Source organism: Gigantopelta aegis, chromosome 4 (assembly GCF_016097555.1).
Source record: "Gigantopelta aegis isolate Gae_Host chromosome 4, Gae_host_genome, whole genome shotgun sequence".
Lineage (NCBI taxonomy): Eukaryota > Metazoa > Mollusca > Gastropoda > Neomphalida > Peltospiridae > Gigantopelta > Gigantopelta aegis.
Window position 1 is genome coordinate 87,914,020 of NC_054702.1, and position 19,964 is coordinate 87,933,983.

General features: G+C 31.8%; 1 protein-coding gene across 3 annotated transcripts in view; it reads right to left on the reverse strand.

Annotated features, from left to right (window-relative positions):
• Positions 1-3,406: 3,406 nt before the first annotated feature.
• Positions 3,407-19,964, reverse strand: part of LOC121371333 (serine palmitoyltransferase 2-like) — a 63,359-nt gene continuing 46,801 nt past the window's right edge. For 2 of the 3 annotated variants that reach the window (XM_041497144.1, XM_041497145.1), the window contains exons 12-13: positions 17,844-17,973; positions 16,198-16,630 (exon numbers count right to left, since the gene is read on the reverse strand). In XM_041497144.1, the coding sequence (XP_041353078.1) occupies positions 16,517-16,630; positions 17,844-17,973 (244 nt within the window). In that variant the 3' untranslated portion in view covers positions 16,198-16,516. Of the gene's footprint in view, positions 15,968-16,197; positions 16,631-17,843; positions 17,974-19,964 lie in introns of those variants that run through there. The other variant, XM_041497146.1, reaches the window with a different exon arrangement.

The window sequence follows — 19,964 nt, forward strand, 5'->3', positions numbered from 1 at the left end:
CCGATAGATATGGTATTGTTTGAAATGCCCCAAGGTATCTTAGAAGTTGTGATATGTAGACACCAAAAGCTAGAGCAGAAGGTATATTGTTCAACATAAAGGGAAAATTGACTATTGGAAAGTTGAACTTATCCCTTTTGTCATACAGCTTAGTTTGGAGGCCAGTGTCACTGCATGAAACTGTAATTCTTCTATTATAAGATCATCAACATAGCGGAAAGTAACATTTAAAATCCAGATTCCTTTGTTTTGATTTTAAAAAATTTAGTCAGAAATTCTTATTCATATGCACATAGAAACAAATCAGTGAGTAGGTGTCCTTTTTAAAGTTAGACCTGGTGTAAGTTCAGTCGACCGCTTGTTGCTAATGGTCGCCAGACTGATTTTTGCGCTACAGTAAACCGAATTACCACCTCGGGAACCAATCAAATAGTTCGTGTTCTTTAGCAAAACGTTTTCTGACTGAACTTGGGGCAGGTGTCCTTTTTAAAGTTAGACCATAAGAATGCTGCATCTGCTTCTGATCAGTCCCAGACCTACCAATACTGGTATGCTTGTTGAACAATATCTGGCTAAACATAATGGTGATGGGGGATCTGTAAAAAGAATAGGGCATTTTCTCTTACAGTAAAACATTCTTTATAGGGACATTTAACCTAAAAATGGCATTGGGGTGGGGGAAGGGGCTGCTCTACACTAGATATGCTTCTTTACATGCAGGTGTTTGTGTTGCAGAATCGATCACCTCGGTGGATCCCTTGCTACATTACGAAAAATGTAGTGGGTTTCCTCGAATGACTTGTGTGTCATAATTACCAAATGTTTGACATCCAATAGCTGATGATTAATTAATCAAAGTGAACTAGTGGTGTCATTATACAAAACGAACAAACTTTACATGCTCTCTAATGGTGTGCCCATTGGGCTGTTTCTTACTCCAACTGATGCTCCACAACTGTTGTAACAAAGGCCAATGTACTACGGTATCCAGTGCGTGGGATGGTGCATATAAAAGATCCCTTGCTGCTATAAAATCCAAGAATGGTCTTTAACTGTATGTCAGATGTCACAAAACTGTAATTAAAATGTGTTGGGTGCGTCTTTAAATAAAACCAGTCTTTCTTTCAGTGGTAATGTGCTCGCCTGATGTGGCAGTTGGTCCGAGATCAATCCCCATCGATGGGCCCATTGAGCTATTTTTCATTCCAGCTAGTGCACCACAACTGATATGTCAAAGACCAGGGTATGTGCCTGGTTGTGCCATCCTGTCTGTGGGATGGTGCATATAAAAGATCCATTGCTACTAACGGAAAACTGTACACGGTTTCCTCACTAAGACTATATGTAAAAATTATTAAATGTTTGACATCTAAAAGCTGATGATTAACAAATCAATGTGGTCTAGTAGTGTCGTTAAACAAAAACAAACTTTTAACTTCTTTGCAGGTCTCAAACGTACCCGACAGCACCAATAACAAATGTAGTGATATGAATTGCAGTAGATAGGTGCTTTACCAATGGCAGGTTTTTGTCATTGGGTAAAAATGTTTTTTTGTTTTTTTTTGTGCTTATTTATTGCAAAGGTTTGAACTGTGAGTATTTTGCCTACTGTAAAAACCTTTCAAAATTGCCTTAGTTACAAATTATTTTGGAAAAAATACATCTCTTTAATAAATACCCCATCACCCATAAAATTGTATTGGTAATGCATCCCATAATCTACCCCTACACTCTCCCTCATAGTGTTATGCCATTACAGTACTGTAAATAATTATCTATATTTGAGGAAAGTTAAAGTTTGTTTTGTTTAATGATAGCACTAGAGCATATTGATTAATCATCGGCTATGGATGTTAATTTTTTTAAAATAAATTTTGATATATAGTCTTGGAGAGGAAACCTGCTAAATGTTTCCATTAGTAGCAATGATTCTTTTATATGCACCATCCCACAGACAGGATAGTACATACCATGGATTTTGATATATCAGTCGTGGTGAACTGGATGTAACAAAAAATAACCCAATGAGCTCATTGATGGGAATCGATCCTAGACTGACCGTGCATCAAGTGAGTGCTTTACCACTGGGCTACATCACGGCCCTATATGAGGAAAAAATCCTATATTGGCCTGATCATTTTAGGGCTGTGAACACAGAGAATACTACAAACTACATGAGTGGCCATTGGATACCATTTATCTTAGAACTTGTTTCAAAAGATATCTACCGTAATGAGCAAATACATGTTGGATATGTTTTTAAACAACCTGTTGTAAGATAAATATTATCCTCAAAAATACATTAAATCATCGGCTATTAGATTTCAAACATATAATAAATATGACATATAGTCTTAGAGAAAATCCACTAAATTTTTCAGTTAAGCTTTTAAAAAAAAAGAAGTGTTTCCGGTTACCCGACCTACCCTAATTTTATGTAGCAACCCTGACATTTTTTGAAGCAAAACAAATTTTAAATGTAGAAAAAAAAATCATGATCCCTGATCTTTTGCAATTAGCAAACTAGATTCAGAACACCTCAGCTGATTATGGTTTCTTGGTTTTTATTAGATTAACATTCGTTTTTAAAACCCTTCCTACCTACATACTGGTACCCTAATTTGTTTTCAAGGATGAAACCTGAAATACATCTTTTCTTTAAGCCTTAGCATCAAGAGATCTTTTACATGCACTTTCTGACATAAAGGGCAGGACGTAGCCTTATGGTAAAATGCTTGCTTGATGGCTGGTCAATTTGGGATCATTGGGCTATTTCTCATTCCAGCCAGTACATTGTGACTGGTATATCAAAGGCCGAGGTATGTGCTATCCTGTCTGAGATGGTGCATATAAAAGATCCCTTGCTACTAATGGAAATATGTAGCAGGTTTGCTAAGAATATATGTCCAAATTACCAAAGGTTTGACATCCAATAGCCGATGATTAATAAATCAATGTGCTTTAGTGGTGTCATTAAACAAAAACTGTTTTCTCTCATATACCACAGCCTTTAATATACCAGTCGTGAGGAACTGGTTGGGCAAGTCAAAAAACAACCGGAGAATAACCCACTAAAGTGGTTGTATCATAATAAAGCAAAGGAAAAAATACATGTGCAGGCCCATAGCAATGATATCTGCAGTGGATGGCAAATTCTCTAGTGACAGTAGGGGTCACAGCCTCTATTGAGGGTCACAAGTCATAATGTATTCTTTATTTATATAGATTAGGATTCTTTTTTTTACATATTTGTCCTCGAGTGATGGGGGGGGGGGGGGGCACAGACACCAGTTTCTATAGGCCTGATGTGTATTACATTTTGACTACTTGGCACCATAAAATGAGGCTTATATTATGGTGGTCTGAAATTCACTTTAGATCCCACTGTATTAAACACAACAAATAGCACTATTCACGATTTTATTGATGTGATTAATTAAAATATAAAATAGTAAAGTCAAACAATAACAATAAAATATGCAAATGTGGTATACCTTATTATTTATCACTTGGAACTTTCCACAAATATTTTATGCTCAGTGCATTTCAAACTATTTACAAAATTATCAATCCACTTATCTTAGTTTACTATCAGCACCCAAAATTAAGTTTTCATAGTACGTGCAGATATAAGTTTAAAATTTCTATTTAAATAATTATATTTTGAATGTCATAATTAAGATTTAATAATTGTTTTAATCATCAGAATACTGTATACTAATTCATGGTAAATATTTCAAATAGTATAACAGATTCTTAAAAATAGATGTGAAACAAAACACATATTGCAAGACAATACACTGTCCTTTTTTAAACATAAAGGCTCATAAAGAATGGATGTGGTATATGCATGCGATCCGACTGTTGCGTCCGATGCCTCTGCGGCTTGCATTTTGAGGATATACCCCATATACAATTAATTCAGTGCAGCTAGTCTCATGCATTTTGCAGACACACACATCCAGTCTAGACGTCCTCGTTGAAACTAATGTATTTTTTAGCCAGACCCCACCTCATCCAATCTACATGATCCTTAAGAGTATTATTCTTACAAGATTAACAATAACTTCAATATACTGACACACGAACCGATAAAAGAAACACCACTATCAGATACATTTGTAAAAACTGAGTTTATTTATTTTAAATCAATTTCAACACTACTTCATTTCAAACTTTTTTTGTATGATTCCACAGGAATCAGGTATGTAAAATATCTACAACATTCAAAGTTGATTGAGTAAAGTAATTATTATTTTGCTTAAACATTTCTTTTTCATATTTAATATTATAAATGGTTTATAATTTAAGTCACAAATATAAATAGGATGGTACAAATTGTCACTCAGAAGCTATGCAGTCAAACATATTATGTAAGCATATATTGCACAAAAGGTATTCTAATTTCAAGCAGTATTTTGGTTTAAGCATTACCAAACAGACAATTTTGCAAATCTTAATACAAACATACAATTACTTAATCTTGGTTGGTAATTAAAAAACCTACATATCTTTTTCAACATTAAACAAAAGTGTCTTGTAAATAAAAAAAAATAAAAAATAAAAAATCCATATCATAAATGTGAATTTTTAATCCTATGTTCTATTACATTTCTGGCTTAATATTTGGGTAATTGCATGTTACTTTGATATTATCATCATCATAAAATTATCCCATTTAAAGCCAAAATCACATTATACGACGTGATGCAACTCAACTGTCGAGTTAAGTCACGTTGCGTAGTGTGTATTGAAAAACCAGCCATCTACAACTGATTTTTACATAACGGTTGACATATAGTGTGTATGGGTCATGCCTCATGACATGATGTGACTGTCCAGTTGAATCGTATCAAGGTGAAAATAACTTTAACATGGTACAGATGATAGATAGGTCGATCATTCTCCATACCAGACTTAAAACTACAAAGCTTTCAATAGGTAAAGCCATATTCTGTTAAGTTTTAAAACCAGGCTTTAACATAACAGATTAATTAAACTAGTAGGTGGTAATCGATATAATACTGGCAAACTCTATAGCTAGGATTCTACACAATGTGTGACAATCTATGGTAATAATTGTTTTTTTTACAAAGCACATTTATTTATTCAGTGACCAACTGAGCATAGAGTGTTGAAGTATTTATTCAGAAGAAAATATCAGGATATTAATATATTTAATTGTTAAGTCACAATTTCTTAATAATTTATTCAAACAATAGGGGCATACTAATAAAAATCATAATTATGGCCAACTTCTGGTCTGCTAGCACAGTACATGTACCAGTATTAGTATGGATAGTAAATAGTAAATAAACTAAGTCACCAGTTACTATAAAAGGTATGTCCTGACTGAAGTAATTTTGGCTTGGCACAAGCTTTAACAAAATTTATTTAACAAGGGATTTAAATTTAATAATAACTGATATTGAAAAAAAAATGTATTCACCATTCTATAATATACTGTTTTGCTGATATAACTTCCTGAGTCCTGTTGACCACCTGTCCTCTGTTTCCTCCCTGGATAGAGGTTAGGCATTTTTGTAACAGGGAAAGGTAAATAATAATTTAAAAAAAAAAAAAAAAAAAAAAAAAAAAAAAAATGATATTGGAGTGTTTCATGCTATTTACTGCCCCAGCTTTTTTTTTATAATATAAATTTGATTATAAGTCATAGGATAGAAACAAATATTATATGCATTTTGATTATAGTTAGCACTGACACACAATTCACATGACTATAAAAACATACCATTAAAGCAAGAGAGAGAAAAAGATTAAACAATGTTGTATTTATATCCATAAGTTATAACTACCATAAAAATAATAATAATTGTTTTATGAAAGTTGCATATAAAAACCTGTAGCACATGATGATTTAAAATGAAACATCACAGGACAATACAAATCCACCACTGACACTAATAAACACGGTCTATCAGCAGTTATTAGGTTCTCATGTTGTAGTTATAATGCATGGGTTAGTTTGATAGACAAAACCTGCCACCACACACACTACTTTCTAATATGCACTTTCCCACAGACAGGACAACACATACCTTAGTCTTTGATACATCGGTCATGTAACAATGGATGGAATAGAATCCACAAAGTTTAACATATTTTACAATATAATGGGCAATAATAAATTAAATATTAATTGAAAACTAACTTGATTTGTATTTGTGGTAATGAATATATTAATATGAATACACTGAAACTATTCTATTTGATTTGATATGATGTATCACAACATTTTGAGTAAATGAATAAGTCAAGTTACATTTTTGGTGAATTTGATAAATTATTCTGTTTGATTTTAGAAGATGCACCAGAACATTTTTAGGAAATAAATAAAGACTTAATAAAAGAAAAGACAATGATTATATCTAGATATCTTGTTTTCAGAATGTAAACAAAAGTGTAACAGTGGTTTAAATGAATGCTACAATATACAAATCCATAAATATATTGTATAATTTTTACATTGTGTATGTAAAAATGTGCCTATTTTATATGTATGTATAAGATGTGGGGGAGACCAGATCCAAATGGTCAAAATATGGGCCATTACCATGATATTTATGGGATATTGTGGAACAAAAACAGATAAAATTAAACAGAATGCTTATATGGCATTGTATACTATAATGGGAACAGGACAGTGTATGAAAACCAAAAATGGTAAGCATTTTAAATATGGATGCTAAATATTTATTATAGATTTAGATGTATAAATAACTACCTTATGTATTTCAGTGTGTTTAACAAATGATAAAATGTATCACTATGGTTAAACAATATCACAAGATTAATGGTTGATATGTTTTCTTAAACATACATTAACTCAGATATACTTTTAACAAACGTACTATTGTTTGAAATGGTAAAAATGAAAGAAAGAAAAAGAGTACTCCAAAGCAAATATAAAACCCCCACCCAAAAACCTAACATCACAAATATTTAATTACACCACCTGCAAGTAAAACCGTGTCTAATGTATTTATATCTATGATTGCTAACCATGTCTTTAACATCTTTATAATACATGGTACTAATGGTAACAAAAACAGAAACCCTTTTAACAGCAAGACTAAAATTAATTTCAAAATCAACTTCAGATGATCACATTAATTGATCTATTCAAAGCACTACAAAACTATACACAGGTACTAATGTACAACGAAATAAATGTAACCTGGACACAAACGAGACCAAATAAAAAGTCTGGTTTTAAGGGGTATCTAATATAGAGAGGTTCCATGTTTTACTGATATTTAAAAAAGAGACCATGAAAAATGTCTGGTTTTAAGGGGTATCTGGTATAGAGAGGTCTTTTTTTTTTACCGATATTTAAAAAAGAGACCATGAAAAATGTCTGGTTTTAAGGGGTATCTGGTATAGAGAGGTCTTTTTTTTTACCGATATTTAAAAAAGAGACCATGAAAAATGTCTGGTTTTGAAGAAATTCTGATTTATTGAAGATCCGGTTTTGAGACGTTTTATTGTAATTAAATTTGTTCAGTGCATTACCTATCACAATAAAAAAACTAATTAATGAAAAACAATCATGTGACAAAATATCTTAGATTGAATACTTCTATCGTTGCATATATATCTTTTCAAGGTATATCAATAATAGAAATGACATTTCTCGTATGTTGGTCTGATTTTTTGCCAAATTCTTCAAATTATGGTACAGATCCATTTGGTAAGCCTAATCATTTTTACTTTCAAAGATTTACCTACAATCATAAAATGCATTACACAGCTATCCATTTTCATTAAGTCTTTTCAAAACAGCCATGATTGACAGAAATGGACGAAACAGAAGTTACTTCCGTACTTCAGAAATTTTACGGAGAGTAAATATAGTGTTCAAAAATAAGTAAGGGATATTTAAATTCCAGTAGAAATAAAGTGTGAAACATACTGGCAGAATCAAAAGGTAAACATAGATCCATGGCCAGCCTGAGCCTAAATGTTTCCATCACAAGTGTGTGACACTTTTCTTTTGTTACCTACTCAACAGATTAATGTGATTTGTACCCCGATGGTACACTAATGCAAATACCACAGGGCTCACACTGTCATTCTCCAAAGATGCCAACTGTGAAAAAAAAAGAAGAAAAAAAAAGAATTTTCGAAAGATTTTTTCCATCTTGATTTTTAGAACCAAACACTCTTTCAATCAGCCTCGTGGTGTGAATAAGCACTATCTGCATGTCCGCGAGGCCAGTCTACTATTCAGTAGTGTACTGCCAGCTGCTTATCGTAAAGTTAAAAAATGTGATTAAATAAAATGAAATACTGTTCAAGACATGTTGCATTGTTGATACTATATGTTTGATTACTAGCAACAACAAGTTTTAATTTTTATTTGTCGTGTTTTGTCATACCGGTTAATGTTGTAAATCTAGGTCACGTGGTTGAGTTCATTTCCACGAAGTGGGTACGTTGGTGAGGAATACATATTATTTCTCACTTATATACAATCATTATTAATTTAAACTTTCTATGCTTACAGATTATATTTCAAACACATTAAATAATCAGCCATTATTTAAAACAGAGGCTGTGCTATAAAGACATCTGGATGCAATAAGCCAGGGCTAGATCTGGATCAGCAAAACATTTTGCCAAATCATTTATTAAACTTGAAAAAACTGCAGAAACCCAGTTATTTTGTAACAAAATATAAATTATTACATGAAATTATTTTGCAAAAATTAAATAAAATTCACCAACTATTTTTTAAATTCGCAATTGGTGAATTTGGTGAGTGCCAGAGCTGGCCATGAATAAACGCTAAGTGGCATATTTATACTGTAATAACATGTCAAACATTTACTTAATTAAATTGATATGCAAATTAATTAATATACCGGTACAGAAAGATTGTATAGGTGACTATTTGTGTACACTTCTTTAAGTAATAATAATAATAATAAATAAATAATAAAAGGTGGCTTCTGATTGGTGCATTTTAAATACATGGCTTTACTGTTTCAAAAAGATCTCAGAATGAACTGAGAATGAAAATGGATTTATATTCCTGTATATTGCATCAAATGATCATATGTAAAAAAAAAAAAAAAAAAACCAGTATGTAATCCAGATTGATTACCGAATGGATCAGTAATTAACCCCAGCAACTGCCCACGACAATTGGCAATGCTGTAGAGATTGCCATGGTGTTTTTAATTCTCCATGGCACTTTTTTAACTAGACTATATTCAGGGTGTTTATCAATGGTATGTTTTTTGCCGTGGGCATTTTTCTAATTGCAGAGGTTGAGTATTTGAATTTTAAGCAAGAACAGATGGGAAATCCAATTCAGTCACTTTAGACAGCATTATCTATGACTGCCTATGAGATGCTGGTATAGTACATGCATTTTAAATAACTTCTTAGTGAATCTTAAATCATTGTTAGAGAGAAAAAAAAATTGAATATGAAATGTATTTCTTGACATCAAGAAATACCAAACATTATAAAAATAACAAATAACAATACTCTAAATATCAACCAACAAGAAAATTGATAGACAGTAACCATGTTGAATCAAAACAATTAGGTCATAGTTTAACTAAAAGTCAAGTACTAAATGGGATTCTTAAATGCGTGAATAGGACATAGTTGGCTTCATTTCCTTTTATTAGGGAAGCAAATACACTAGTTTAAAACCTGTAGTTTAACAGTCACAAAAGAGTATCAATAAGAAGGTTGGTTGCTTTAATGCAAGTTCATCTGACTATATTTGATGATCTGGAAGAATACTAACTTCATCTTACAATATCCATAGACATATGACTGTATGTAACTTTCCTAAATGTAAAAAGATGGTTGACACTCAACTTTGGTCTGGAATGGATACTCACCCAACACTGCATCCTCTACACCCTGCTTTAACCGTTTTGGACATTTTGTACAACTATACGACAAACACATACAGTAAAGTACTTTTAGAATGAACATGCTTATAACAAACTACAGGTTAGAACGAACTGATTGTAAAGTCCTGATTTCCCCCCCTATATATTAGTAATAAATTTTAATGTATAGAATGAACTATGTATAGAGAATTAACTGTTAAACGAACCAATTTTTGGTCAAAATTGTGAATTTCAGTGTAAATTAGTGCATATACAGCAAACTGATCATAACTGTTTTGTATCTTATTTGTATCTTATCAATCAGTAGCATTAACAGCAATGCATCAAAAATTACTATACTGATAAGATCAGTCAGAAAACGTCCGTGTGGATTTACGTAGTCGATTGGCATCAATTAAGGGAGTATTGAACAATTAATGGTATGATCTCACTTCCCTGCTATTGTTTGCTTATTTAAGTCTACATCGCTACATTGACATTTTGCCGGTATCCCACAAGAAGACTGACACATACAACTCACTTGCATCTTATTAATCAGTAGCATTAGCGACAATGCATCCAAAACGACTGCACTGATAAGTCTTAAAGCAGTGAGTTCTTATTTCACTACTATTGTGTGCTTGTTTAAGTGCCGGTATCCAACAATATGACTGACACGTGAAACTCACTATACAGTCATTGTAATTAGCGTTAAATAACCGGATATTTTGTTTTGAAGGTAGGTAACACAAATGTTATCAAATGTTGAACAGTATTCGGTACATGTGCAATCATGACAGACACAATAGCACTGTTTTTCCAAAGTAAAGTTGATGTAACTATACCCGTTTCATTCAATTTCCGACATCGCTACAGCCCTGCAGGCTATGAGACCAACACTCACTAAGCAGACAAAAATAAGCAACTCTGTTTCAAAACATGACTGACTGAACACTCATTTGATTCAACATGCTGTATTTATTTGCATATTTGCTTCTATTGGTGATAATAAATGAAATATTAAAAAAAAACCCAAAAACCCCACTAATTCTGGTGTTTATGGTGTTTAAATTTGAAAAATCCAAAATGGCCGACTACCTGAATGAAAACGGCTCACTTCTGTAAATGTTTACAACGAACTACTGCTATAACGAACCGATGTTCCTGGTCCCTTGCAGTTCGTTATAAGAGTACTTTACTGTATGTGTTTTCATTTATCCATTTACAACAATTTGATTATGTTACGTTCATAGAATATTTTAAAATTTCCAAAATGTGAACCAAACCATAATTTATATTAAGACAAGTTATCTAATACAGGTAAAACTGGAGAAAATTTGAGGTTTTTTCTCTCTTTTAGATACTTCACCTGCCCTCAAAATAAACCCTTGAGGACAGGTGAGGACAGGTGAAGAGGAAAAGAAAACAAGAAACAAAGAAACAATCACTTCAAAAACCTTCAAAGATCACAATCATCACAAACAAATATGTAATAGTTGATCTATAAAAATAATATTAAAAGAGAAACTAACTAGAAAAATAGGTAAATATGTGTTTGATTTGTAAATATTGAAAATTATATTTTACATGCAAATTATATACATTTACAATTGCCACACTGGTATAATTTCATATTTTGTATAAACATTTTTAATATTATATACAGGTAATAATATAGAGTACGTTATGTTTTATATATACTCATAGATATGCATATTATCAACAAATAAAATGCAACAATCTTTAAAAACTGCTCAACAATACTAAATCATTTGCAAATGGTTTATTCAAGCCTTTCCATATTTGATATATTATAATCTGGGTTTAAGCTGGCATTCACAAAATGCAAATTAATGTCAAATTTGGTGAACATATTTATTAAATCACCAAAAAGCTCACTTCAGAATCAAATAAATATAATTTTTCAAACAGCATTAATTTTATTATATTACAATCGGTTAACTGTAAGTTAAATTAGGCTACAGATTTTCTGAAAACAATCTGAGTAAGCTAAATACTGTAAATCAGGAAATGTTAGCGAGCATAAAATGTTAGAGAATTTAGCAAGCTCAAACAAGATGCTAATATTTTATGACGTTAAATTTAAAGAGAGATACAACAGACTGTTCTGAAAAACATCTGTGTGATTGTTTTGTCTGTGATTAAATGAACTCACAAAATGGTTACATGCTACTGATTAAACCACAAGGATAGCAAACAACAATAGTTAGTTAGAATTTTACTGCAATTTTCTACTTGTGCTACATTTAAGTTGTCTGTATGCTGCTTAATGTCAAGATTCTTCAAAAACACTATTTCAGCTGATCCTACAACTTAGTTTATTCTTTTTTCAGTTTCTGATATTATGACTTTTGTTGCTAATATGTCACTTATCTGGATTTCGCTAAATTTTAAGATCGCTAATATTTTATGATTTACAATAATTATTAATCTGCTTAGCAGTAATGATCATTGGAATACTCTGTCTAGAAGTAAGGTTCCTTCAAGTCATTTAGTCATAATTTGGACTTCAATCATTTGCTACTAAGTATCAGTTGAATTTATTTTATTCATATGAATGTGATAATGCTGGACTTAAATTATTTGTGTCCACATAAGTAGTGGGATTATTTCAGTTCTCTAAAGCATGGTTTGCATCACTTAGATATTTAGATTAACTGTGTAAAAATAGGGATCTTTGATAATCAAAACAGCATTAACATACCTGCTACCAACCAGCTAATAAATTGCAATATGAAAATATTAGTTAACATTTGAAATATAAATATATCTATGTAAAAACAATTGGTTGCTATACTTATTGCATGTACAATTAAAGAAAATGGAATGTAAAAAAATGTGTTTAATACTTAAATAGAACAAATACTAAACTGGAATGTGAAAAGATGTTTGGTACTTTTATATGACAATTAGATAAATTGGAATGTAAGAAAAATGGTTGATACTTAATATATAGTTCACACTTGAGAAGAATGTGTAGACAAACTGGAATGTAAAACAAGACAGTTGATGGATTTCGGCCTGGAAATGACCCTTTCACAACATTCAAAGTTAAACTATAAATTCAATTAATATTGATTTCATCTATTGTATTTGTGAATAATGTTACTGAAGTACTGTTATTCACTTGCATAGATGTGCCTTGTATAAAATGGATGAATATGTGCCAATGTATGAATATACAAATGTCTGACAACATGTGAACAATGAATAAATTGACTTTTGAACAAAAACACTGTGTAGTAATAACAAACAGCAGGTGGGAAATGTGACTAAATATATGATAAAATAATTCTTGTGTTGACTTAGTGTCACATAATGAAGTTTACACACATTAAGGAAATGTACAAAAATTAATAAATTTTAAGGAAATGGTACACAAAAATAGGTTCTAAATTGTGATTTCATCAAAGGCACTCATCCATAAGTTTTAATTGTCAGTATAAGCATTCTAAAATAAATTCAGTGTAAAGCACTACTAACAAGACTTCTTCAAAATATGATATTGTCAGTATCACAGAACATAATTAGATTAAAATGAAATAGAAATGCATAGCATGTTTCACATCCATAATAACAATTACTAAATATGAAATATCAATTTTAACATACTAATATCAAATATTATGAGTCGTCACTCAAATGGCATCAGTGTGTTAACCCAATAATGATTTTGATCACATCCATAGTAACAATTACTAATATGACATCATCAATTTCAACACACTAATATCAAATATTACGAGTTGTCACTCAGATGAAATCAACATTCTTGCCCAACTGGTTTTGATCACATTCATAGTAACAATTACTAATATGAAATATCAACACACTAATATCAAATATTATGAGTTGTCACTCAGGTGCTGGTCCAATATTGATTTTGGTCAGAACAGTCGTAGTGAGAATTCCCTGTCATTAATGAAGACTGTTGATAGTAAACACCAGTGACTAGCTATCAGCATTTCGTTTCATTTGTAGTTATTTTCTTGCTTCTATCAAATTAAGGTTGAAGCATGCTGCTAGTTCAGGACAGTGGGTTAGTGGTTAATGAGAGAGAAGTCAGTGTAGTGGCTTACCCACAGAGTCAATAAACTTGCTCTGGGTGGTGTCATAGTTAAGCCATTGAACTATAGGCTGGTAGGTACAAGGTTCGCAGCTCGATACTGGCTCAAACCCAGAGCAAGTTATTAAGGGCTCAGTGGATAGGTGTAAGGCCACTACACCCTCTTCTCTCTCACTAACTACTAACCAACTAACAACTCACTCACTGTCCTGGACAGACAGCCCAGATAGATGAGGTGTGTGCCCAGGACAGCATGCTTGAACCTTAATTGGACATAAGTACGAAAATAAGTTGAAATGAAATGAATGAAAGTAGAATGCCATCTGGTTGTAAATGAACTCATAATTTAACTCGTTTCAGAGTACTACGTCTGTTATATTCATTGTATGCAAGTCCCTTTAATTAAAACTGTGATTTTATTTTAAAAATTATATAGTCATTAACAAATACTTTAACAATTAACAGGTGCATGTGCTAGAAATTATGCAGCAAGTGTCTAGACTATGATGAGTGCAGTTTTAGGGGGTGGGGGGTTCAGGTTATACTCGCCAGGAAAATATATTTTAAAACAAAAATTGTTTTGAGTAGGGTGCCAACTACTAAAACTCCTTGACACATACACCTGAGTGATCCATGTTACCATTTCATTTTATATTTTTGTTCCTGAGTTAACAATATACCAGTATGGATATTAATTCAATGGCAACAAAAAATCATTTGAATTACAAATTATATTAAAAAGTTTTTAATAATAATAAATAAATAGGGCCTAAAAATGATTGCAGACTGACTTATTAGTTTAACTTTATAAAAATTAATTACATCTTTTAGAATGAAAGAAATTTTAATGAATCAAGCAGATAACACCATGAATACATTGTACGAGTTTTAAATACACTTCACACACATAATATATCAAAATTAATACTCGGTGATTTTGCAACATGCTTCTAGAAAAAGGCACAAATACAAATATAGATTTTTCAGTTTTTGTATATCACATAGCTTTCATTGGATAATGGTGATAGACCTGAAAATGACTGAATCATGATAAAAATCGAAAGAATTAACCAAACATGCTAAAGCTATTATAATAAAGCAACACAAAATCTAAAAAAAACTAATCAAATAATAAAAATCACAAGAATTGATAAAACAAATAATTCTGAGCTCAGTATAAAACAACAAATAGTAATATAACAGTGACTATTGTAATATGGAATCCTTTTTAGTTATAATGAGAAAAACATAATGAAACTCAATGCATGATCAAATGCTTGAACCAAGCACAAAACAAGTACCTAGAAGGATATGCAAACAGACGTCACATACAATAACTGAACAGAAAGTGTAAAAAGAAAACCATAATGAAAACTAATGGAATTCGTAAAATTTTCAACCCTGTACAAAATAACTGGATGGATATGGTAATGGTACAGTGTAATAGAAGTATGGTAATAAATAAATAAATACACTGCTAACATTTTGCTACAATATTTTCAGTCAGGAATGTGATAATAATCTTTATTAAATGATTTATATATCGATGATAATTATGCACATAGCTGCAAATAAAATGGCTAGAAACCATTTGTGGTCAACACATATGATATGGCTACTGAGGTACCATGGTGAGGAACCTAATAATGATTCTAGACATGGACACACTCTATACATGTCAATATCAGAGTAATGTTCAGGAACGTTTGTCCTCGACACAGCTTCTAACAAGTGGCTGGGTCAGGGACAGAATAATTCTAAGAATGACATCACAATTTTGTAAGCTCACACATTGGGTTAAACTGTCAAACACTTGAAATGCATGTAAGTTGAGCAATGAAACTTCTGTCTGTAATAAAACAAATGTCTGACATAAATCCAGAGATTCATTGGCATTTGACGATCACAGAACTGAACGTATTGTCTGCATATAAAAAAGCCAATGTACGGCTTCAGTCTTCAGTCATGGGGACAACAATATATCTACAGTTCATGATGACTCTTTCTGTGAAAATAAAATAATAATAATAATTAAAATAACAATAATAATTTTAAAAAAAATATATATATATATGAAAAGATTTTTTAATAAATCATAATTAGTAACAACTAAATTTGTATTCTTCATATCACATTTTATATATAGGTTGTTGACAATACTTACATTTGATGTCAGATGTTTCTGTATTGAGATACATACAAATTTTACTAATCTTTTTTGGGGGTGGGTGAGTGTGTTTTGTTTGGATTTTTTTTTTTTTTTTTTAAATGCATAACAAGCAAAAGTATAGCCTTCCATCACTAGGCCTGTCTAAAATACATAAATGTATGGTTATTAAATTCGGTTCCATATTGGCTATGTTATATATCCAAGGGCTAATACAACTGTTCAAGAACCTATAACAAGGCCAATATGAAAAAAATATTTAATGAAATGTTTTTTAATTAATTTATTGGAAGAGAGAAGACATTTTACAGCAACTGAAATTATAATTCGCATTTGAAGCTTATCATTAGATTTTTTTGTTTGTTCTTGAGATCAGAGTTGAAAAAACTAAATTAAAATACTTACAGGGAAAGGAACATCATCGATACAAAAGTGTGAGAGGGGTAACCTGGAGAATCGTATACGAACGATATCCGCTACTTCAGCAATCAGTCTCAATGCCTATAAAAAAGATTTAAAGACATGTTTGTAAAGTTACAAGTGACACCATTCATGTGTAAACAGAACAAAGAGTCTTATACATAATTTTTAATACTCAAATAATTTATTTACCGGGTAAAACCCAATATTCCAGTTATCTGCTGGAGAAACGAGTGTCAAAATATTTGGATATAAAAGGTAAATATTGACAGTTAATTTCTTTTCCAAATATACTGTTATGTTAACACACACTGTCTAACTTTCAATTCAATCATTTTGTTTTTAATTTATCATGGCAGTAATTGTTCTTACCATACATAAAGGTCTGCTTTTTTAAGTTCTGAAAGCTTAAAACAATTTTTTTTTTTTTGATACACTTTCAAATAAACTGTGACAGAATTTTAAAACATTAAAAAATCCACAGCATCAATTGGCAGGATTCAGACCAACTGCACTGATTCACATGGAATTTGAAAGTCCGCGATTGTAACCACTCAGCCAGCCAAGTCTTCCACAAAAATGGAAGCCCAGTTAACTGTAGAAAGCGTGCTGGCAGACACTCGGTTCGAAACTAATGTAACAGTTTGTATTTATATAGAGCAATGTGTGTTGCTCTGGTAATAGTCAAGATATTTGCAAAATTAGTGGCATGTAGACCTGAAATGCTACTACCAATAATTGAAGACCATTTGGATTTGCAAACAGGAAAACATGGACATGTTTAGTGTGAAAAAAACCCACCCAGATGTTGCTCCCATACGAGATTCCCCAACCATCATCCCTAAAAATATTCAAGTACTCCTTTTTTCCCTTATTTTTTTCTGACTGAGATACCCTTTTGATGAACTGGTCCATGTGCCCTTTTCCTGTTAGACTCCACCACCCACCCCTGCAAAATATTGCATGGGTCTACTTTCTTACTGAAAGGCCAGCACTTATCATGGACTTTATTCTAGCCACTGTGCACTGCTGAGATCTTCAATCTTATGTTTCTCAATATTTCTTAATTTCTTAAAATAAGAAGGGGGGTGGGAACCCACCAAAATAATAACATTTTTTTTTTTTTTAAATGCCCCCCCAAAACGAAACAACAAACCCACCCTGAACCTGTGTCTAACTATAGTAATAGCTACTAACATATTCAATGATAAAATATAGTTTAAAACCACATTTCTAATGACAAGGTTGATATAATCCTTTTGATTCTTCAGATTTGTTGGTCTGTTCTACAAACCTCATCCATCATTTCTTTTGTGTGGGCGGCAGATACACAGAATCTGGCTCGACCTTCGATTAAAGCTGTTGCAGGAAAACCAACAACAACGGTTGCCAACCCTCTCTTCAGTGTTTCACGACTAAATAGCCTGCAAATACACAAAGTAATACGGTAATCAAGAGGTGACAATTATTGGAACGTACTGTATATTGTACTGTATATTGCCGTGTATTAGCCGACTTTTGAAGTCTAGAAATACTTTCCAAAAGAAGAGTCGGCTTATACACAGAGGCAACAGATTGGTTCATAAAAAATCCTCATTGAAAACACTCCTGACCATGATTTACAAATTTTGATCAGACCTTTAAAGCCTTTCACAGCTATGTAACAATAATGTGTGCACAGTATAAATAAAACACCCCATTATGTATGTTTTTGTTCTTGAATACATGTTTGATGAATAATTTTACAAAATGTACTTGTTTTATTGTCATTTCAATGGTAAAAACGTGTTCTTTTCACCCTTCCGCCATCTTTGTTTGACAGGGCCAGTCTTTCATATAGCAAATTTAAGATACAAAACAGTGTTTTTTCTTTAAAAAAAGTATTATATTTCTAATATTGTTTTGTTGGGAGGGCGCATTAAATGCTATAAATAAATTAAGCTCATTATAAACAATAACATTACCCACTGAAAAAACATAACATGAATTTCACAACAATAATTACACCCACAATTGTCACATGATCATACCATATGACAAGGGAACTAGTCTTTATATTAGCTTTTCTTCATTCCCAACACTTCTGTCTATATCATTTTGTAAGCTCTATTTAATTGGATCACACAATTTTACCACTTGCACTAGTGTGAACAACAGTCACGGACAACAGAATCGTTTGTTTCCATGTTGGGGAAAACAGGGATTAAACATGAATTAATGAATTTATTATTTTCTGTCTCCAGTGAATAATTTAAGTACTTGTGTGCAGTGATATGTTGTTACAGCTTGAATTGTTTATTTTCCTGTTATGATTTATTGGTTTCAAATTATTTTTGCACAGCATGGAAGACGTTAGCATTGTGATAATGATTTGTGTATCTGTAACAATTAAAGGGGAAAAAATATTATGCAAAAGAAAAGCACAAGTCTATTTGTTGACAGTATTACTGAAATCAATACAATGTAAAACTGGACAAAAGATGACTTTGGCTTATACATGAGCCCGATGATTTTGTACTTGATATTTACTAATTTAGGGTCAAACTAAGAGTCGACTTATACAAGGAGTCGGCTAATACATGGCAATATATGGTATACTAAAATATAACATATGAAGAGTTCATTTTTAAAATGCATATACACCAATTTCCAGGTTTTGGAGTATACTGACACTAGTACAACTTATCAATACGACAATAAAGTTTACAACAAAATGCAATCGATGCCCATGGAACAGGATGTTACAATTGTGCTTTGTGTGATATACACTAAGTTATGTTGACCTTGAAAATGACATAAATGGATATATGGTGTTATGGAAATACATTTTTCATAATTATACTTAATTTTATTCTATACAAGAAAGAATGCACTATCATCTAGAACTGGTTTATAAATATGGTTTTATTAATACAGTTATCATAACAATTTTAGTAACATTTTAATCAAGTAGACATTATATTGTATGTTTGTATCTAGGCCTATGTACAAAATGAAGACTAAGTAACTTTTTGTTAAAACTCAAATATGATTATAAAATCCATACAAACAGGTAAATTACATTCATCCTACAAGGTAACAAAGAAGTTTGTTTTGTTTAACAACACCACTAGAGCACACTAATTTATTAATCAACGGCTACTGGATGTCAAACATATGGTAATTTTGACATATAGTCTTAAAAAGGAAACCCACTAAATTTTTCCATTAGTAGCAAGGGATCTTTTATATGCACCATCACACAGACATGATAGCACATACCACAACCTTTGATATACCAGTTGTGGTGCACAGGCTGGAACGAGAAATAACCCAATGGGCCACCAATGAGGATAGATCCCAGACTGACTGCTCATCAAGTGAACACTACCACTGGGCTACATCCCGCCCCTACAAGGTAACACAGAACATGTCT